Source organism: Rana temporaria, unplaced genomic scaffold, assembly GCF_905171775.1.
Source record: "Rana temporaria unplaced genomic scaffold, aRanTem1.1, whole genome shotgun sequence".
NCBI lineage: Eukaryota > Metazoa > Chordata > Amphibia > Anura > Ranidae > Rana > Rana temporaria.
Window position 1 is genome coordinate 93,818 of NW_024404509.1, and position 22,508 is coordinate 116,325.

At 44.5% G+C, this 22,508-nt stretch overlaps 1 protein-coding gene across 2 annotated transcripts in view; it reads left to right on the forward strand.

Annotated features, from left to right (window-relative positions):
* The first annotated feature begins 4,320 nt into the window (after positions 1-4,320).
* The window catches only part of LOC120922032 (vitamin D3 hydroxylase-associated protein-like), a 37,527-nt gene continuing 19,339 nt past the window's right edge, over positions 4,321-22,508 (forward strand). The window contains exons 1-4 of one of the 2 annotated variants that reach the window (XM_040334569.1): positions 4,321-4,616; positions 14,747-14,860; positions 15,390-15,533; positions 17,026-17,159. In XM_040334569.1, coding sequence (XP_040190503.1) covers positions 4,398-4,616; positions 14,747-14,860; positions 15,390-15,533; positions 17,026-17,159 — 611 coding nt within the window. In that variant the 5' untranslated portion in view covers positions 4,321-4,397. Of the gene's footprint in view, positions 4,617-13,436; positions 13,665-14,746; positions 14,861-15,389; positions 15,534-17,025; positions 17,160-22,508 lie in introns of those variants that run through there. The other variant, XM_040334570.1, reaches the window with a different exon arrangement.

Sequence of the window (22,508 nt, forward strand, 5' to 3'; positions counted from 1 at the left end):
AACTGGTAACCTGTAAAAAAATTCAAAGCGTTGCCTATGGAGATCTTTAGGTACCGAAGTTTGGCGCCATTCCATGAGTGTGCGCAATTTTAAAGCGTGACATGTTGGGTATCTATTTACTCGGTGTAACTTCATCTTTCATATTTTGCAAAAAAATTGGGCTAACTTTACTGTTTTTTGTTATTTTTTTAATTCATGAAACTATTTTTTCCCAAAAAAAAGGCGTTTGAAAAATTATTGCGCAAATACCGTGCAAGATAAAACGTTGCAATGACCGTCGTTTTATTCCCTAGGGTGTCTGCTAAAAAACATATATAATGTTTGGGGAGTTCTGAGTAATTTTCTAGCAAAAGAATGATTTGTACATGTAGGAGAGAAGTGCCGGAATAGGCCCGGTATGGAGGTGGGTATAAAAGCCCGGTATTGAAGTGGTTAAATAAAAACAAAAGAAAATAAGAGAAATAAAAGTGGAGTCGACCTGGTCTCCGCACAGCGCAGAGGTTGGATCACCGATCACCAACCTCATGACTCTTGGTATCCTCTTAGTGATGGAGGGTAAAACAAATGTTAATGCCTGAACACAATTTTGCAACTTTCACATGTGTTAGTAAATCTGTACAGATCATCATAACTACTTTGTGCATCCAGGTGGATTATACCGCATTTTCTTAACCATAGGGGGGTGCGTGCTGCCGCGTCACTCGGGAGCTAATGCGCATGCCACTGGCCACCGCAATTGCTGGTGACAGAACAAGAATGTGAATCTGTGTGTGTAAACGCACAGATCTGCGTCCCGTCAGGGGAGAGGAGACAGATTGTGTGTTCCTTGTATATAGGAACACCAATCGGTCTCCTTCCCTAGTCAGCCCCACAGTTAGAATCACTCCCTAGGTAACACATGTAACCCCTTGATCGCCACCTAGTGTTAACTTCTTTCCTGCCAGTGACATTTATACAGTAATCAGTGCATTTTTATAACACTGATCGCTGTATAAATATGACAATGGTCCCAAAATAGCGTCTAAAGTGTCCGCCGTAATGTCGCAGTCACGATAAAAATCGCTGATCGCCGCCATTACTAGTAAAAAAATATTTTTAATAAAAATGACATAAAACTATCCCCTATATTGTAGACGCTATAACTTTTGTGCAAACCAATCAATAAACGCTTATTGCGATTTTTTTTTTTAACCAAAAATATGTAGAAGAATACGTATCGGCCTAAACCGAGGAAAAAAAACTTTTTTTAATGTATTTTTTGGGGATATTTATTATAGCAAAAAGTAAAAAATATTGCTTTTTTGTCAAAATTTTTGCTCTATTTTTGTTTATAGCGCAAAAAAATAAAAACGCAGAGGTGATCAAATACCACCAAAAGAAAGCTCAATTTGTGGGAAAAAAAAGGACGCCAATTTTGTTTGGGAGCAGCGGCGCACGACCGTGCAATTGTCAGTTAAAGCCGACGCAAAAAGTGCCCTGGTCTTTGGGCAGCCAAATGGTCCGGGGGCTGAAGTGGTTAATGCCTAAACACAATTTTGCAACTTTCACATGTGTTAGTAAATCTTTACAGATCATCATAACTACTTTGTGCATCCAGGTGGATTATACCGCATTTTTTTTTAAAAGACAAATTTGGGTAATAGACCTCAGATCTCTCCATAAAGAGGACCTGTCACGGCCCATGATGATATCACACGGGGCGTTGTTCATCCCTTGTGATATAAATAAAGTTAATACAAAAAAAATAAAGTGACAGTGTAAAAAATAATAATAATAATCAATTTTGGATTAAAAAAAAGAGTTCTGCACGGTATCACTTCCCTCGGCCCCTCCCCTCTGGTGGGTATCGGGTCTCTCGGAGTCTCTCCGGCTCTCTCTTTCGGTCGGTTCGGTGTTCTCTGTTCGGCTTTATCCACCATCATGCTGCTCAGTATCGTTTCCCGGCTGATCCCGGAGTTCCTGGTGGACCTGATCCTGGTATCGGTGCTCCTGGCGGTGGTGGGGTCAGTCCTGGTATTATTATGGATGGAGGAGAGGAAGACGAGGATGAAGATGGAAAGCGCTCAGACATAGAGAGACGGCACGCTGGAGATGATGGAGAAGATCACTCAGAGATATAAAGCCCGAGTATTACCACTGGGAGGGGGGGGGGTATTACTGTCCTAAGAAGGGGGGAGGGGGGGATTACTGTCCTCTGGAGGTATTACCATCATCTGGGAGGATTACTGCCTTCTGGGAGTGGGTTTAATCTCGTCTGCGGCATATTACTGTTCTAAGGGGGGTATTACTATCCTCTGGGGATATTATTACCCTAAGGGGGAAATTCATGTTCGGTGATGGTATTTCTGTCCTCTGGGAGTGGGTTTACTCTCATCTGTGGCATATTACTATCCTCTGGGGAGTATTATTGTCCTCCCGGGAGTATTACTATCCTCTGGAGAGTATTATTGTCCTCTGGAGAGTATTATTGTCCTCTGGGGAATATTATCGTCCTCTGGGGAGTATTATTGTCCTCCGGGAGTATTATTGTCCTCTGGGGAGTATTACTATCCTCAAGGGAGTATTATTGTCCTCTGGGGAGTATTATTGTCCTCTGGGGAGTATTATTGTCCTCCGGGGAGTATTACTATCCTCAAGGGAGTATTATTGTCCTCTGGGGGTTATTACCATCCTCTGGGGAGTATCATTTTCCTCTGGGGAGTATTACTATTTTCTGGGGAGTATTATTGTCCTCTGGGGACTATGTCAGTTCCCAGTCCATAGATGACAGATCCCAACCAGTAGATGACAGCTCTCAGCCAGCAAATGACAGCTCCTAGTTAGTAGATGACAGCTCCCAACCAGTAGATGACAGTTCCCAGTCCATAGATGACAGTTCCCAGTCCATAGATGACAGTTCCCAGTCCATAGATGACAGTTCCCAGTCCATAGATGACAGTTCCCAGTCTATAGATGACAGTTCCCAGTCCATAGATGACAGTTCCCAGTCCATAGATGACTTCCCAGTCAGTAGATGACAGCTCCCAACCAGTAGATGACAGTTCCCAGTCCACAGATGACAGTTCTCAGTCCATAGATGACAGTTCCCAGTCCATAGATGACAGTTCCCAGTCTATAGATGACTTCCCAGTCCATAGATGACTTCCCAGTCAGTAGATGACAGCTCCCAACCAATACTTGACAGTTCCCAGTCTGTAAATGACAGCTCCCAACCAGTAGAGGACATAAATGATTTCCTTCAACTATACCAGACCCGCATCCTAGATGAGAGTCTACTATAGATGTTCAGGTCCGGTATGAATTTTAAGTGGAACCTCATGCAAAAAAACAAGTGAGGTCCCACCAAATCCAATACCAGATTTCCCCTAAGACATACTAGGCCTCAACATGGGGGACCCACCCTGGCAAAGCACTTTGTTGTGGGGGTATGTGACCAGGAGGCTAATCAGAAATTGGGAGCACCCTTTTAACAATAAGGTGGAACTCAGAGGAGGAGGATGTGGTACCCCCCACTCATCCACTACACAATGTAAACCGTAATAAAACACAACCACAATTCCTTCATACCTTCAGTTCCAGCACCCCCTGTACCTTCACACCCAGCACCCCACATACCCCCATACCTTCAGATCCAGCACCCCATATTTATCTGTACTATCAGATCCAGCACCCCACATTTCCCCCATACCTTCACATCTTGCACCCCACATTTCACCCATACCTTCTGATCCAGCACCCAACATTTTTACTATACCTTCAGATCCAGCACCCCATACTTCCCCATATCTTCAGATCCAGCACCCCATATTTCCCCATACCTTTAGATCCAGCACCCCATATTTCCCCATACCTTTAGATCCAGCACCCCATATTTACCCATACCTTTAGATCCAGCCCCCCGAATTTCCCCCATACCTTCAGATCCAGCACCCCATATTTCCCCCATACCTTCAGATCCAGCACCCCACATTTCTGCTGTTCCTTTAGATCCAGCACCCCACATTTCTGCTGTTCCTTTAGATCCAGCACCCCACATCTCCCCTGTACCTTGGATCATCAGATTTTAACTCTTAGCACTCTTGACCCCGGCACCAGAAGAGTTAAGACCTCTGTAGAGGACAGCCTTCTATTTTTATGGGGTCTGATCTAGTTTCTTGGATTGGTTCCCGGTAGAAGTGACAGGTTCTCTCAGCTGTTCCTGGCAGAGGGTGTCCCTATAGAGAACTCTCTGGACTCGCACAACCTTTCTCTGTCTGTTTGGGGGGGGGGGGTGCAGGGGGTTGGTCTCGTATGTAGAAGATAGATTTGACAGATGGGGGTTGGAGCTTTTTTTATACTAAAGTTCAGTCTGGGGGGTTTTCGTGTCCCTTGAAGAAGCGCTGCTTAGGGTAGTCACCATGCTCTTCGTAGGCTCAGCTGCCAGCATGTTGTGGTCTTTGCTGTACTTTTTCTACAATCATGTCCTCCTGGTCAGCATTTGTTGCTTTGTGGCCTCCACAGTGGTGCTGCAATGTATGACGCGAATCCGCAGCTCCATGAAGATCGACCGAGCGCAGAAACTGCGGGATCAGGCTCTCCGACTGATGGAAAAACATGGCAGCGACTTCAAAAAACAGGTACTCTTTAGAAGGCCCCCAAGAAATATTATTATATTTGTATTACATCAGTATCCGTCCTTTTAGAGTGTCAGCTCTGCAGCCCATACTTTTCTCCCTTCTTTCCTTCCCGCCCTGATTGTCTTTTGCCCGAAAGTCATGGGGGGGGTCAATGAAAACTCTGTCTGATACATAATGAATGTGAAGATATTGGGATATCTGGGGGTGTATGGCCATGATTGTAGCCAATTCCTGGACTCCTCAGCAGACAGCCTGCACCGCTCCTCTATAGGTTGGCGATATTGTCTTCCATATTCATCTCATTCAGCCTGCTGCTCCCTGCACAGAGGACATCTGGTTGCTATGGGTGATGGCAATGCAACATGCTATTATTATTCTGTGTTCCGTATTATTATAACCTTGTGTATGAAAGTCTATGATGGAAGAACTGTCTGTGCTGCCCATACAGCCATTCAGATAGTCCAATTCACAAACAAATCCGTTTTCCAGGGTTTGCCCACCTGAGCTTGGTAAAGGTAGGAGTTGGGTATTCTACACTGTATAGAGTTTGGTATGTATTAGACTTTCTTATGGTTTTGTTGGGTTCTGGGTATTGGACAGTCTTTTAAGTGTGTTGGGTTCTAGGTATTATTCTGGTTTGTTAGGTTCTTATGCCGCGTACACACCATCACTTTATGTGATGAAAAAAAATGACGTTTTTAAAAACGTCACTTTAATTGACTGTGTGTGGGGGAAAACGTCGTTTTATGTCTTGTAAAAAACGACCAAAAAAAATTGAAGCATGCTTCAATTTTATGTGTCGTTTTTCAAAAGTGCACTTTTTACTTCACAGAAATTGACCGTGTGTAGCAAAAAACTTCGTTTTCTAAGACGTTTTTTCATCCACGCATGCCCAGAAGCTACTTATGAAGCGAGCTTCAATGGAAAAACGTGGTGAACGTAACCTCGCTTTGCAAGAACATTGTGAGAAAACGATGGTGTGTAGGCAACTTCGTCTTTGAAAATTGAAGTTTCAAAAACGTAATTTTTTACTTCACAGAAAGTGTCGTTTTTTTTCATCACATAAAGAGATGGTGTGTAAGCGGCATAAGGGTTGGACATTATTTTGGTTTGTTGGGTTCTAAGAGTTGGGTATTCTACACTGTATGGAGTTGCCCATTAGTTTGGTATGTTGTGTATTGGACTTTCTTATGGTTTTGTTGGGTTCTGGGTATTGGACAGTCTTTTAAGTGTGTTGGATTCTAGGTATTATTCTGGTTTGTTAGGTTCTAAGGGTTGGACATTCTTATGGTTTTGTTGGGTTCTTGGTATTGGACAGTCTTTAGGTGCATTGTGTTCTGGGTATTGGATTTAACTTTTGGTTTGTTGGGTTTTAAAAGTTTGGGCATGCTTTTGGTTTGTTTGGTTGGACTTTCTTTTTTAATATTGGGTATTGGACCTTCCTATGGTTTTGTTGGGTCTTGGGTATTGGACAGTCTTTTGGGGTGTTGGGTTCTGGGTATTGGATTTTACTTTTGGTTTGTTAGGTTCACACGGTCGTTTTTCGGCATGAAAAAAAAACGACGTTTTTAAAAACGTCATTTAAAATCATTGTGTGTGGGCTTCACATCGTTTTTCGGCTTCTGAAAAACGACAAAAAAAAAAAAATTCGAACATGCTGCATTTTTTATGTCGTTTTTTAAAATGTCGTTTTTTGGGTTGTAAAAAATGATCATGTGTGGGCGTTTTAAACCCGCACATGCCCAGAAGCGAGTTAGGAGATGGGAGCGCTCGTTCAGGTAAAACTACCGTTCATAATGGAGTAAACACATTCATCACGCTGTAACAGACAAAAAAAGTGCAAATCGTCTTTTACTAACAAGGAGTCAGCTAAAAGCAGCCCAAAGGCGAATAGAACTTCCCCATCAGAGTGCCGTCGTACGTGTTGTACGTCACCGCGCTTTGTTCATCTTTTTTTTTAAAACGATGGTGTGTGGGCAACATCGTTTTTAATGATGAAGTTTGAAAAACTTTGTTTTTTGGACATGCTGAAAAATGGCGTATTTTTCATGCCGAAAAACGACCGTGTACGCGGCATTAGAGTTGGATGTGCTTTTGGTTTGTTGGGTTGGACTTTCTTTTCTAATATTGGGTATTGGACCTTCCTATGGTTTTGTTGGGTCCGGGGTATTGGACAGTCTTTTGGGGTGTTGGGTTCTGGGTATTGGATTTTACTTTTGGTTTGTTGGGTTCTAATGCCGCGTACACACACCATCACTTTATGTGATGAAAAAAAACGACATTTTTAAAAACGTCACCTTAAATGACCGTGTGTGGGGGAAAACGTCGTTTTATGTCTTGTGAAAAACGACCAAAAAAAATTGAAGCATGCTTCAATTTTTTTGTGTCGTTTTTCAAAACGTCGTTTTTTGTTTCACAAAAATTGACCGTGTGTAGCAAAAACAATGTTTAAAACAACGTTTTTAAACCTGCGCTAGTTATGAAGCGAGCTTCAATGGAAAAACGTGGTGAACGTAACCTCGCTTTGCTAGAGCATTGTGAAAAAACTATGGTGTGTAGGCAACGTCGTTTTTGAAAATTTAAGTTTCAAAAACGTTGTTTTTTACTTCACAGAAAATGTCGGTTTTTTCCATCACATAAAGTGATGGTGTGTACGCGGCAAAGAGTTGGACGTGCTTTTGGTTTGTTTTTTTAATATTGGGTATTGGACCTTCCTATGGTTTTGTTGGACGTGCTTTTGGTTTGTTGGGTTGGACTTTGTTTTTTAATATTGGGTATTGGACCTTCCTATGGTTTTGTTGGGTCCTGGGTATTGGACAGTCTTTTGGGGTGTTGGGTTCTGGGTATCGGACATTATTTTGGTTTGTTGGATTCTAAGAGTTAGGCATTCTTTGATGTGTTCTATATTGGACATTCTTATGGTTTTGTTCGGGTTTAGTTATTGGAAGTCTTTTAGTGTGTTGGGTTTCTGGGTATTGGAATGAAACTTGCAGTTCCTTTCTAAGTTAAGACAGAGATCTCCCCGCCGGTAGTGGTGAAGGGAGCTGGCCTCTTCAGAGGTGTAAGAGCATTATCAAAGAGAAGAGTGGGCAACACTCACCAACCCAGAGGCTCTGTGACCAAGCCCCGGTGAGTGGGGCAAGACAATATCAGGGGGATGTGACTGGAGCAACACTGGCTGAGGCCACAGTCATCTACATACTGATGCATTAGGTTGGTGAGTGGCACCCTTTCTTCTCTTTGATAGGGTTCTGGGTATTGGACAGTCTTTTAGTGTGTTGGGTTCTGGGTATTGGACAGTCTTTTATTGTGTTGGGTTCTGGGTATTGGACAGTCTTTTATTGTGTTGGGTTCTGGGTATTGGACAGTCTTTTATTGTGTTGGGTTCTGGGTATTATTCTGGTTTGTTGGGTTCTAAAGGCTGGACATTCTTTTGGCTTGTTGACATTCTTATATTTTTTTGGGGTATTGCACATTATTTCTGGTTTGTTGGGTTCTAAGAATTGAACATTGTTTTTGTGTGTTGGGTATTGGACCTTATATCAGGGCCTGGATCTGAACCCGGGACCTCTGCTGTGTCTGGCAGCAACTCTTCTTGCTGAGCCACCTGGCATGCTGGTCAGCTCACTGGACAATTCCTTGAATGATCCTACTTTGAATCTTGTTTCTATAAACTTTGAACCTGTTTGTCCTCCAATGAACTTCCTCATTTAAGCCATGTCTCTGCACTTCCTGTTTACTAGATTTTTGTGCTCCTTCCAGGCGATATCGTGCTCTTGACACTCCTGCTGCCATTCATATTTTACTATCACTCTTTACTGACCTTTGGCCTGTTCCTCGAATACACTTCTGCTTGATCCCTTCCTGCTTTATCTGCTACTGGACCCCAGCCTGCTCATATCCTGGTGGGGGGATCTTGAGGACCGTGACCTGGTACTAACACTCAGCAAAACCCATCCCTGCCATCAGGAGCTCTGGAGAATACCTGTTAGTACTTAGACTCCACACCTCAGGTAATCCCGCTGCCAGGGTGACCTTCTTGTGTATTTATCCTGATGGTTGGTGGAAGCTTCTCTACTGCTACATCTACTGGACCCCAAGCCTGACTCCAGACCATGGCACCTACTTATTGTTTTGTTGTGTTCTGGGTATTGGACAGTCTTTTAATGTTTTGGACATTCTTTTGGTTTGTTGGCTGTTAAGAATTGGACATTCTTTTGGTATGTTGGGTTCCTAAGAATTGGACATTATTTTAGTTTGTTGGGTTCTAAGAATTGAAAATTCTTTTGGTTTGTTGTGTTTTAAGAATTAGACATTATTTTAGTTTGTTGGGTTCTAAGAATTTGACATTCTTTTGGTTTGTTAGGTTTTAAGAATTTGACATTCCTTTGTTATGTTGGGTTCCAAGAATTTGACATTCTTTTAGTTTGTTGGGTTTTAAGAATTGGACATTCTTTTGGTTTGTTGGGTTTTAAGAATTGGACATTCTTTTGGTTTGTTGGGTTCTAATAATTGGACATTCCTTTGGTTTGTTGGGTTTTAAGAATTGGAATTTTTTTTGGTAAGTTGGGCTCTAATGCCCTGTACACACGAACAGTTCATCTGATGAAAACGGTCTGATGGATCTTTCCATCAGTTATCCGATGAAGCTGACTGATGATCAGTCGTGCCTACACACCATCAGTTAAAAAACCCATCGTGTTAGAACGCGGTGACGTAAAACACAACGACGTGCTGAAAAAAATGAAGTTCAATGCGTCGACTTGATTCTGAGCATTCGTGAATTTTTAACCGATGGACGTACTTACAGACGATAATTATTTTCTATAGGTTTTTTATCCATAAGATAATTTTAAAACAAGTTCCTAGTTTTTTGACTGATGGATAAAAAACCGATGGGGCCCACACACGATAGGTTAGACCGTTTTCATCAGACAAACTGATCGTGTGTACGCAGCATAAGAATTTATCCTGATGGTTGGTGGAAGCTTCTCTACTGCTACATCTACTGGACCCCAAGCCTGACTCCAGACCATGGCACCTACTTATTGTTTTGTTGTGTTCTGGGTATTGGACAGTCTTTTAATGTTTTGGACATTCTTTTGGTTTGTTAGGTTCTAAGAATTGGACATTGTTTTGGTTTGTTGGGTTTTAAGAATTGGACATTGTTTTGGTTTGTTGGGTTTTAAGAATTGGACATTCTTTTGGTATGAGGGTTATGGGTATTGGACCTTCTTTTGGGCATGCTGATTGCTAGGTAAAGTGCAACAGTTTAGAGTGTTTATTCTTGGGTAGGCCACAGAACATACTTTCTTGAGTAGTTGACTTGTTCTCTACTATCTGGGTTACCTTGTTATCATGAAAGGTCAATATCATTGGTTAGATCTGCAATAGAAATGGTGTCCTTCATTTGTAGTTTGGTGGAAGCTCCTTACAATGGGCCAGTGACCCAGACATCTCCTTGCTTGTTCTGGTATCAGACTACAGCTGTTAGTACTTTTCTTGATTGTATAAAGCAAGAATTACCCTAAATTTGGACATTAGGTACATTGGGCTAGATTCACGTAGCTGCGCCCCTTCTTACGGCGGCGCAGCATATCGTATTTACGCTACACTGCCGCAACTTACAGGAGCAAGTGCTGTATTCACAAAGCACTTGCTCCATGCTAGGTAATTTACATACTCTACGCCGAAAACAATGGGAGCGCCACCTAGCGGCCAGCGTGAGAATGCACCCTAAGATACGACGGCGTAAGAGACTTATGCCAGTCGTATCTTAGGCTAATGTTGGCGTATCTTGCTTTCTGAATACAGAAAGAAGATACGCCGGCGCAGATTTGAATTTACGCGGCGTATCTATAGATACGCCGGCGTAAATTCTCTCTGAATCTAGCCCATTGTATACAAAGTTATATGACATCACACCTCCTGGATTCAGTGGCATTACAGTTATTTTATGAATTCTGTAGTCACCAGCGTCAGAGTAGTTTACAAATGTTTGTAATTTAACATTTGAATAAACAGCTTTTGGGCCTGGAGATCGGCGGATCTAACACTGAGCCGATAATGACTCTCTGATGGGTCCTTGTGTGCATATAATGGACAGGGGCCACCTCGCCATGGACAGTTGTCAACTTACCAGTCCTCAAACGGAGGCTTCAGACCTGCCAGCCTCAGACTTAGCGGAGGGCTCAGGTCATCCCAGACTGGAGGCAACAGATGGTCAGATGAATTTGGTTTCATCTCTAGAAAAATCCCACGAGCTGGAAAATCTTTGCGCAGGGTACAGCTGAGAGTGACATTCTTATGTAAGGGTCAGTGCGGTGTGAGATTGGCCAGTCCTTTGTCACAAGTTGGTAAGGAGGGCAGGGGTGTGATAGCGCGCTTCGTCATAGTTGTCGTCTGACCACGATACATCGTACTGGGACTGAAGGTCGGAGGTGGTTTTCGTCTGACCACAGTTCATCGTACTGGGACTGAAGGTCGGAGGTGGTTGTCTTCTGACCACAGTTCATCGTACTGGGACTGAAGGTCGGAGGTGGTTGTTGTCTGACCACAGTTCATCGTACTGGGACTGAAGGTCGGAGGTGGTTGTCGTCTGACCACAGTTCATCGTACTGGGACTGAAGGTCGGAGGTGGTTGTCTTCTGACCACAGTTCATCGTACTGGGACTGAAGGTCGGAGGTGGTTGTCGCCTGACCATGATTCATCGTACTGGGACTGAAGGTCGGAGGTGGTTGTCGTCTGACCACAGTTCATCGTACTGGGACTGAAGGTCGGAGGTGGTTGTCGTCTGACCACAGTTCATTGTACTGGGACTGAAGGTCGGAGGTGGTTGTCTTCTGACCACAGTTCATCGTACTGGGACTGAAGGTCGGAGGTGGTTGTCGTCTGACCACCATCATCACACATCTGACACAATGACTCCCCAATCTGTTCTCTGAGACAGACTTTACTCTACAGAACAATCGTGTCTTTATGGATGTCTCTGAGAGGCTCTATTAATGTCTCTATAAGTGTGTCTATGAGTGTCTTTATTGGTGTCTCTATGGATGTTTTTATGGGTGTCTCTATGATGTCTCTGAGTGTCTCAATGGATGTCTCTGCGTGTCTCTATGGATTTCTCTATGGGTGTTTCTATGAGTATCTCTGTGGATGTCTCTATGTGTGTCACTATAGGTATCTCTATAGATGTCTCCATGAGTGTTTCTGAGTGTATCTATGGATATCTCTAAGGGTGTTTCTATGGATGTCTCTATGGATGTCTTTATTGGTGTCTCCATGGGTATCTCAATAGATGTCTCTATTGTTGTCTCTATGGATGTCTCTATTGGTGTCTTTATATATGTCTCTATGGGTGTCTCTATGGGTATCTCTATTGGTGTCTCTATGGATGTCTCTATTGGTGTCTTTATAGATGTCTCTATGGGTGTCTCTTGGTGTCTCTATGGTCATCTCTATGGATGTCTCTATGATGTCTCTGCGTGTCTCTATGGATTCTCTATGAGTGTTTCTATGGGTATCTCTGTGGATGTCTCTAAGGCCCAGATTCTCAAAGACTTATGCCGTCGTAAGTCCGAATGGGCGCCGTCGTATCTATGCGCCTGATTCACAGAATCAGTTACGCATAAATTCTGCCAAGATACGAGCGGCGTAAGTCTCCTACACCGTCGTATCTTAGGTGCATATTTACGCTGGCCGCTAGGTGGCGCTTCCGTTGATTTCCACATCAAATATGTATATGGAAAAGATACGCTGATTCACGAACGTACGTACGCCCGTCGCAATTAGTTACGCCATTTATGTAAGACATACGCCGGCGTAAAGATAAAGCTGGTCTCTAGGTGGCGCAGCCCATGCAAGGTATGGACGTCGGAACAAGCGTATCTTTTTACGTCGTTTACGTAAGTCGTACGTGAGTGGGGCTGTGCGTAGGTTACGTTCACGTCACAGACATTGAGCCGGCGTATCTTTGGGCGTAAATACGACGTGATACTGAGCATGCGCCGTTCGTTCGGCCATGCATCTACATGGGGTCACGCTTAATTTAAATACAACACGCCCACGACCTGCCTACTTTGAAATACGCACGCTTACGCCAGCCCATTTACGCTACGCCGCCGTAACTTAAGACGCAAGTGCTTTGTGAATGCAGCACTTGCCTCTCTAAGTTGCGGCGGCGTAACGTAAATAAGATACGCTACGCCCGCACCTAGTTAGGCCGCCCTACGTGAATCTAGACCTAAGTGTCTCTATGGGTGTCTCTATAGGTGTATCTATGGATGTCTCTATGAGTGTCTTTGAGTGAATCTATGGGTATCTTAATGGATGTCTCTATAAGTGTCTCTATGGATGTCTCTATTGGTATCTCTATGGATGTCTTTAAAGGTGTCTCTATGGGCATCTCTATGAATGTCTCTACTGGTGTCTTTATAGATGTTTCTATTGGTGTCTCTATGGGTGTCTCTATGGATGTCTCTGAGTGACTCTATGAATGTCTCTATTGGTGTCTTTATAGAAGTTTCTATTGGTGTCTCTATGGATGTCTCTATTGGTGTCTCTATGAGTATCCCTATTAATAATAAAGTGACAGTTTTAGGCTCCAGATATGAGTTTAGTGGTGCGGATTGAGGGGGGGTAAATCCTGGGTGGGGGGGTTGTTTCTATTTTCTGCCCTCATTGTGGGAGATATGACTCATGTGATCCGGAGATTATAGAAGAATTATAATAAGTGGGGGGGGAGGGGCTGGCAGAGACTATTTCTGGCCCCCATTGTCTGTGCCAGGCAGAGGGTAGTGCCCAGTCTCTCTTTGTCCGAGGACGTTGGCGCAGTGTTCGGGGAGATGCTGAACTCTCTGCGGTTCCTCCTGTCCGGGATGCCGGTCACTCACGTGCTGGTGGCCGTCCTGTGCGCTGCGGTAGTCGGTTTTCTGCTCGTGCGGTGGACGGATCGGAGGCGGTGTGATCAGAAGATTGCGAGAGCCGTGATGGAGAGAGAGCGTTCCCTGCAGCTCATGGAGAAAGCAGTGCTGCAGTATATGGAGCAGGTGAGAGCTTAGGAATACCCTCCCCCAGTACGGCAATACCTGTCCTTGTGGTTGGCCCATTGAGATGCATAAATATTCATATCGCGGGTCATTGGATTGCCCGGGGTGCTCCCCAGCAATCCGTTCAGCTCAGGCTGGGTACGCCCTAGGGTCGCCACTTTTTCTTCAAGCCAAACCCAAACACTTTAGCGGCGCACAGCAAAAATATATATTTTTTTGGCCTACACTACAGGATTGTAATAGACCTGGGACACCTTTGGGCGCTCCAAAGAGAATAGAAATGCATAGTGCCCCCTCACCCTCCTATGGGGCCCTGTTCTGAGCCACATTCCTGTCTGAATATTGTGTCCGGATTTCCGGTGGATTGAAACCCCGAACACATGATTCAAAACCCGAACTGTCCGGGTGAATCCCGGACAGGTGGCAACCCTAGACTACACCCAGGAAGAACATTTAAAGAACCACTCCTCCTTCACCACCTGCACCAATCAGGGGAGATGTTTTCTGATTGGCTGCACCACTGTCAGTCTGGGGTAACCTAGAACTCCCGGCAGCTGTGCACCCAAGAGGGGAACCAAGAAAGGTGAGTGTTACAATATGGTTTGCTCTGGATATACATTCTTCCTCCCTCTGCATGTGTGATGTCACTTCCTGTACAGTGGTGACAACATATGCCTTGCTCTGGATATACATTGCTCCTCCCTCTGCATGTGTGATGTCACTTCCTGTACAGTGGTAACATCTGCCTTGCTCTGGATATACATTGCTCCTCCCTCTGTATGTGTGATGTCACTTCCTTTACAGTGGTGACAACACCTGCTTTGCTCAGAATATACATAGCTCCTCCCCCTATATGTGTGATGTCACTGCCTGTACAATGTGACAACCATGTGCTTTGCATGTGTGACATCACTTCCTGTACGGTAGTGACAATATCTGCCTTGCTGTGGATATACATAGCTCCTCCCTTTTGTGTGTGTGTGTGATGTCACTTCCTGTTTAGTGGTGACAACACCTGCCTTGTGCTGGATATACAATGCCCCTCCCTCTTTGTGATGTCACTTCCTGTTGTCTTGTTTCAGCACGGTGATGTGGATGCGAGTGGGATCCTCTCGCTGACCCTGTGTGAACTGGCCAGTCAGTTGAAGAGCGGTTCGCTGTCTCCGGAGGCCGTGCTGCACGTCTACATAGAGAAGGTGACAATGTTTGGGGGTGGGGGTCATTTACTGCCAAAGTGATGTGTAATTCAGAACAACCAATCAGGTCTTAGCATTCATTATCTAATTCATTTCAGACTGTTAAGTGCAGAATGCTGATTGGTCTGCCAGTGTTAAGATACTCCTAGCAATCAAATAGTCATAGTCCGTTCTGATCATCTTCATATCTGTGGATGGCTCTGGGAGGAACCTTTATAGAGATGGTGGAAATCGGGCGGGGGGGGGGGGACTGGCATCGTTTGATGGGGCAAACTGGCGCCTATTGATGAGCACAGTGGCTGCAATTGATGTTTTTTTATTTTCAGTTTGTTTGCGCCCCCCCCAAAATTTCATGTTGCATTACACTACAAGCCAATGAAACGGTGGAGATCCTCCGGGGTGTCAAAGCCGCCCCTCCAGGGACACAGATCATTTACACCATAAGATGGCAATACCTGTGAGATCACCAATGACGAGTGATGACCGCGGTGTTCTGTTTCCTCCATGTTGTGTCTCATTTATGGTTCAGGCTTTGGAAGTGACGCGGGAAGTGAACTGTGTGACGGATTTCCTGGCAGAGTGCGAGGCGCAGCTGCAGGAGCTCAAGAAGCAGCCGGAGAAAGGTCTTCTCTATGGAGTGCCGATCTCCCTGAAGGACAACTTGGGATACAAGGTGAGGTGTTCTTGGGTGGCTCCATATAAACCACTTCATTCACCTGTCCCTCCATCCAATCCCAAACCACAAAAAGATTGTATGCTCCTCCCCTGTACCTCCCTCCAATCCCATACCACCTTATTGTATGCTCCTCCCCTGTACCTACCTCCCATCCAATGCCACCATATTGTATGCTCCTCCCCTGTACCTCCCTCCAATCCCATACCACCATATTGTATGCTCCTCCCCTGTACCTCCCTCCAATCCCATACCACCATGTTGTATGCTCCTCCCCTGTACCTCCCTCCAATCCCATACCACCATATTGTATACTCCTCTCCTGTACTATCATCCAATCCCATACCACCATGTTGTATGCTCCTCCCCTGTACCTCCTTCCAATCCCATACCACCATATTGTATGCTCCTCCCCTGTACTATCATCCAATCCCATACCACCATATTGTATGCTCCTCTCCTGTACCTCCTTCCAATCCCATACCACCATATTGTATGCTCCTCTCCTGTACCTCCTTCCAATCCCATACCACCATATTGTATGCTCCTCTCCTGTACTATCATCCAATCCCATACCACCATGTTGTATGCTCCTCCCCTGTACCTCCTTCCAATCCCATACCACCATATTGTATGCTCCTCCCCTGTACCTCCCTCAAATCCCATACCACCATGTTGTATGCTCCTCCCCTGTACCTCCCTCCAATCCCATACCACCATATTGTATGCTCCTCCCCTGTACTATTATCCAATCCCATACCACCATATTGTATGCTCCTTCCCTGTACTATCATCCAATCCAATACCACCATATTGTATGCTCCGCCTCCTCCTCTGTACTATCATCCAATCCCATACCACCATATTGTATGCTCCTCTCCTGTACCTCCCTCCAATCCCATACCACCATATTGTATGTTCCTCTCTTGTACCTCCATCCAATCCCATACCACCATATTGTATGCTCCTCCCCTGTACTATCATCCAATCCCATACCACCATATTGTATGCTCCTCCCCTGTACTATCATCCAATCCCATACCACCATATTGTATGCTCCTCCCCTGTACCTCCCTCCAATCCAATGCCACCATATTGTATGCTCCTCCCCTGTACCTCCCTCCAATCCTATTCCCATACCACCATATTGTATGCTCCTCCCCTGTACCTCCCTCCAATCCTATACCACCATATTGTATGCTCCTCCCCTGTACCTCCCTCCAATCCCATACCACCATATTGTATGCTCCTCTCTTATACCTCCCTCCAATCCCATACCACCATATTGTATGCTCCTCTCTTATACCTCCATCTAATTTCCATACCACCAATAAATTGCATGTCCCTCACCTGTTCCAATCCCCATACCAGCATATCCTCTATGTCCTCTGGGACACAGTGAAGTTGGTCCTTCACCATGTGATCACTTTGATTGGCTCATTCAGTGATGTTGTTTTGCGGAGGAATGACTCCGGGATTTGTCTCTCTGCAGGGACATAACAAGCACTGCGGTCTGGTCCATTTCCTGGGAACGCTAGATGCCGAGGACAGTGCGCTGGTCCATGTGCTGAAGAAACAGGGAGCCATCCCATTCGTGAAAACCAACGTTCCCCAATCTCTGATCAAGTAATCACTACGCCGGAATCTCCCCAAATGTTCCCCCAGAAAATGGGGAGTCTGTAAATGTTATCATTCCAATGACTAGTGTCCCCGAACACAGCAATATTCTGAAAGTTGGGATTCAGTCCTGACTGTGTAGTGAATGTTGGGATTCAGTCCTGACTGTGTAGTGAATGCCGGGATTCAGTCCTGACTGTGTAGTGAATGCCGGGATTCAGTCCTGACTGTGTAGTGAATGCCGGGATTCAGTCCTGACTGTGTAGTGAATGTTGGGATTCAGTCCTGACTGTGCAGTGAATGTTGGGATTCAGTCCTGACTGTGTAGTGAATGTTGGGATTCAGTCCTGACTGTGTAGTGAATGCTGGAATTCAGTCCTGACTGTGTAGTGAATGTTGGGTGTAACGACTACCCACTGGTAGTGAGAGGGTATCAGCCATTAGAGACGTCCTTTTCCCTAGCAAGTTGCGATATGCAGGTACAGCCGGTATATCCCATCGAACGCCCTTTCAAGAACGAGACGAGGCTACGTTTGAAGGGTCAAGTAGACTGGTACATACACCTAGCTTATATGTGGTTACACGGTTACAGGAACAATGACACTCTCCGCCCCCCTCACACAGGGGGGCTTCAATACAGATACTTTGAAATAATGACATTCCCTTGAGCCAATCAGTTTCTAGACGGTTTGGGCTCCGCGCTTACATTTAACATCACCTGCTCAGACACCTTCCTTTATCAATAGAATTCAATTAACCTTTAAAACAATTATACACTCACACATGATCCCATAAGCATACGCCTGACAGGAGGCTGTTAACTACACAAAAGAGTCAATTAACTAAGAAGGGACATTAGAATTTTAGCAGTTAAAGAGTCCCTCTTCAATTAACCCTTTGTATGCCTCACTGTAGGATTATCATGGATGTCCAGGCAAAATACATAGTTCATAGGTCTGTTACACTACTCCCCTTTTGTGGAACACTCCGGCAGACCCGGATTGATCCTTTTCGGGTCAACTTGGGGATGTCCGGCCTGCTGTTAGGGAAAAAATTCAGTTTGCCTGGATAAACCATCCGCATTGCCCATTGGCTTACCAGGTCGGTAGCTGATGGTGAAGGTGAATAATGGAATTCAGTTCTGGAACAGTCACTTGCTTTGCTCTCTCAATGGCTCCCAAAACCTGTTGCTGATGCTCTTGGGACAGATAAGGCACCACCTGGATGCAAATCCCATTTAATCTTTTGACAATTTCTGCCTGTTTGTGCATTTCAATGTTCAAGCCACGGGACATCTCATAATACATGACATAGTGTCGTTGCATCTCCGATTTCTCACTGGCCAACTTGTCACATTCCCATTTCAGACTGTGATATTGTGCCGGATCTACAGTACATGTCGGGGAAGGTAGTCTTACCCGGGTCTCATCAGCAAGCGAGTTGATTCCAGCAACGCGGGTGGTCACGGGACAAGCAGCAGCAGGTGTAGGTAGATAAGCCGAAGTCAGAGGGCCAATGTCGTTGCCCAGCACAACCTCGGCAGGTAGGTTGTCCATGATACCAACTGCCCTCTGTGTTGGGTGTTGTGAGTCTCCAGTTGGTAGTTGTAGCTCTCAGAGGGCAATAACGAGCATTATGTCCCGTGTCGCTGCAGTGATGGCACGTCACCCTAGACGAGTCCCGGGGGTAGTTGTTAGGACCCTGAGGACGTGGTGGGACTGGAGCCTGAAACTCTGGGCGTGGGGTGACGGTTGGAGTACGCGGTTCTATCATATGAGCCAGCCGTGTAGTACCCTGGCTTACTTTCCTTGTTTCCGCGTACTCATCTGCTAGCCGAGCCGCCTCGTTTAAGTTAGCGGGACGGCGATCTGGTATCAAGTCTTGTATGTCTGCGGCCAGGTCTTGGAAGAAATGTTCCATTAGGAACAGCTGCAATACTTCCTCCCCGGTGTTGGACCCAAAGGGATGCCACCCTTTGTAACCGGTTGGCCCATTCCATGTGGGAGTCCACAGCCATCTTCTTGGACTCCCGGAAGCGCCGGCGGTAGGCTTCTGGAGTTACGGCGTATCGGGTTAGCAGCGCCTTTTTAACTTGCTGATATTGTAAAATATCCTCTGGAGCGAGAGCCCGAAAGGCTTCGTTGGCTTTGCCCGACAATTTCCCCGACAAAATAGTGACCCATTGGTCTGGTGGTACCTGGTGTAGTGAGCACTGCCTCTCAAAGTCCGCCAAATATCCATCGATTTCCTCCTCACTTTCTACAAAAGCTTTAAATGCAGTGAACGGTATTTTCTTTCCTGTAGCAGCAGGTGGGGGGGTAGGAACTGCAGGTGTAATGGGCTGTCTCGCTCTTACCAGTTCCAGTTCTTGTCCCCTCTTCGTTTGTATCTCCTCCCTTGCTTCCCGGAACAGCTGGTTGATTAGTTCCATGGATGTTTCTGGATACAAGGATAATCTCCGCTGTACAATCCCAGTAATTACATCTTCTTTGCTGACCGGTGCAATCCATGGATCCATCCATTTCGTCCAGCTCCAGCAGGTCAGCTATCAGCTCCCTCCGTGGTCTGTTACTGGCGCTCCTACCATGACTCTCCAATAGATCTTTTAGTGTGGATCTTTTCAGCCTGGCGTACTGCGACTCCATTCAGAACTTGCTCTTTGGATAAAAGGACCATCCCGCTGCTGCCAACCAATGTAACGGCTACCCACTGGTAGTGAGAGGGTATCAGCCGTTAGAGACGTCCTTTTCCCTAGCAAGTTGCGATATGCAGGTACCGCCGGTATATCCCATCGAACGCCCTTCCAAGAACGAGACGAGGCTACATTTGAAGGGTCAAGTAGACTGATTTTAATGGTACATACACCTAGCTTATATGTGGTTACACGGTTACAGGAACAATGACAATCTCCGCCCCCCTCACACAGGGGGGCTTCAATACAGATACTTTGAAATAATGACATTCCCTTGAGCCAATCAGTTTCTAGACGGTTTGGGCTCCGCGCTTACATTTAACATCACCTCACAAAACAAAAACCGCGCTAGTGTCACCCCACCCCTGACCCTAGGCAGCAGCTGACGTGTGAATCACAAAGAAATATAAACAAAGAAAAGCCGCGCCACAAAAACAGTCTATTAGTGTACACAGTCTGTAATAGTGTAATAAGTCCGTAATAGATGGAATGATGCTTGTATAATCATGAATAGGTTCGGATCAATCCTGACAATGATGGCTCCTACAGTCCACAACCCAGTGATGCAATATACAAAGTGACCATTAGTGTTGCTCACGAATATTCGCATTGCGAATATTCGACTCGAATATAGCATATTCGAGAAATCGCGCTATATTTCGAATTTCGCGGTGAATATTCGCAATTCCGAATATTCGCATTTTTTCAATTTGATTTTTAAAACAGATCACATCCTATCGACGTCTAAAAGCATTGCTGGTATGATTAGAGACCCTGGGCCGAGTAGCTAAGCTGAGGCGATCCTATTATGTTGCCAAATTGAAAAAAAAAAAATTGCGATTTTTCGCTATTGCGAATGCGAAAATGATTGCGAATTTTCGATAACTGTGGTAGGAGAACTCTGATTGTCTCTGATGCAAAAGGGGGGGGCTTTGTGTATGTGTATGTGTATGTTATGAATATTTGTATGTTTGATATTATTATTTTTTGTAAGAAGGAAAAAATTGCGCATACCTTAAAAAAGGGGAGAATACAGCAGCAACTCAAAAATGTTATACAACATAAATTAATACAAGACAGAAAATGGAGTCGCTCTACAAGAATAAAAAATATGTCTAGTGACAAGACATGTGGGCAAATTATAAAATAAGCAAGCGCAAATAACTTGTGAAATACACAGTGAAACAAATATATAAAGAAATATAGTCCCAATAATAGAAAAATAATCTTTCATAAAAATGTCTTTGATATGTGAAGTGAAAAAAAGTCCAAAGCATGCAGCATGAACGTGTTCAATCTTCAAGGTGTTTGATTGACAAACGGCTGTGACAGATGGATAGAGTAAAGAATCACCACCAATGCAAAACACTTTTTATTTTCTATTGTAAAATATCAAGAATATTCTGAGCCAATCAGAGTGCTCCTTCCGCATTTGCCGAATATTCGCAATTATTTTGTATTGTAAAATATCAAGAATATTCTGAGCCAATCAGAGTGCTCCTTCTGCATTTGCCGAATATTCGCAATTATTTTGTATTGTAAAATATCAAGAATATTCTGAGCCAATCAGAGTGCTCCTTCCGCATTTGCAGAATATTCGCAATTATTTTGTATTGTAAAATATCACGAATATTCTGAGCCAATCAGAGTGCTCCTACAGCATTTCTCGAAATTGCGCAATAAATATCGCATTCGCATGTTGCGATATTTCGATAAAATATCACGAATATTCTGAGCCAATCAGAGCGCTCCTCCAGCATTTCTCGAAATTGCGCAATAAATATCGCATTCGCATGTTGCGATATTTCGATAAAATATCACGAATATTCTGAGCCAATCAGAGTGCTCCTACCGCAGTTATCAAAAAATCGCAATTATTTTCGCATTCGCAATAGCGAAAAATCGCAATCATTTACTTTCGATAAAATATCACGAATATTCGAATTTAGCGAATATATCTCGAATATTCGAATATATATTCGAGATATATCGCGAAATCGAATATGGCATATTCTGCTCAACACTAGTGACCATCCCCCGGAAAAGAAAAGGAAAGCCGCTTACCAGAAGGCAAGCAGTTAGGGCGGATGGCTAAAACCCAGCCTAGGCCTTTACTCCTTGAAGTTTGCACCTGGAAGCCCTCCGTCCTCTGAGTATGATATTCTCAGCATAGAGCCCTCTCCTTCCTCCTCCCTCCTGTCACTTCCAGTTGTACCTGGAAGTGACAGAAACTGATTGGCTCAAGGGAATGTCATTATTTCAAAGTATCTGTATTGAAGCCCCCCTGTGTGAGGGGGGCGGAGATTGTCATTGTTCCTGTAACCCTGTAACCAAATATAAGCTAGGTGTATGTACCATTAAAATCAGTCTACTTGACTGCTTGCCTTCTGGTAAGCGGCTTTCCTTTTCTTTTCCGGGGGATGGTCACTTTGTATATTGCATCACTGGGTTGTGGACTGTAGGAGCCATCATTGTCAGGATTGATCCGATCCTATTCATGATTATACAAGCATCATTCCATCTATTACGGACTTATTACACTATTACAGACTGTGTACACTAATAGACTGTTTTTTTTTTTTTGTAATTCAAGCTTTTATTATCAAACAAAATACAGTTGACAATCACCACATATAGCAGGTATACATTGCAAAGAACAAATCGCA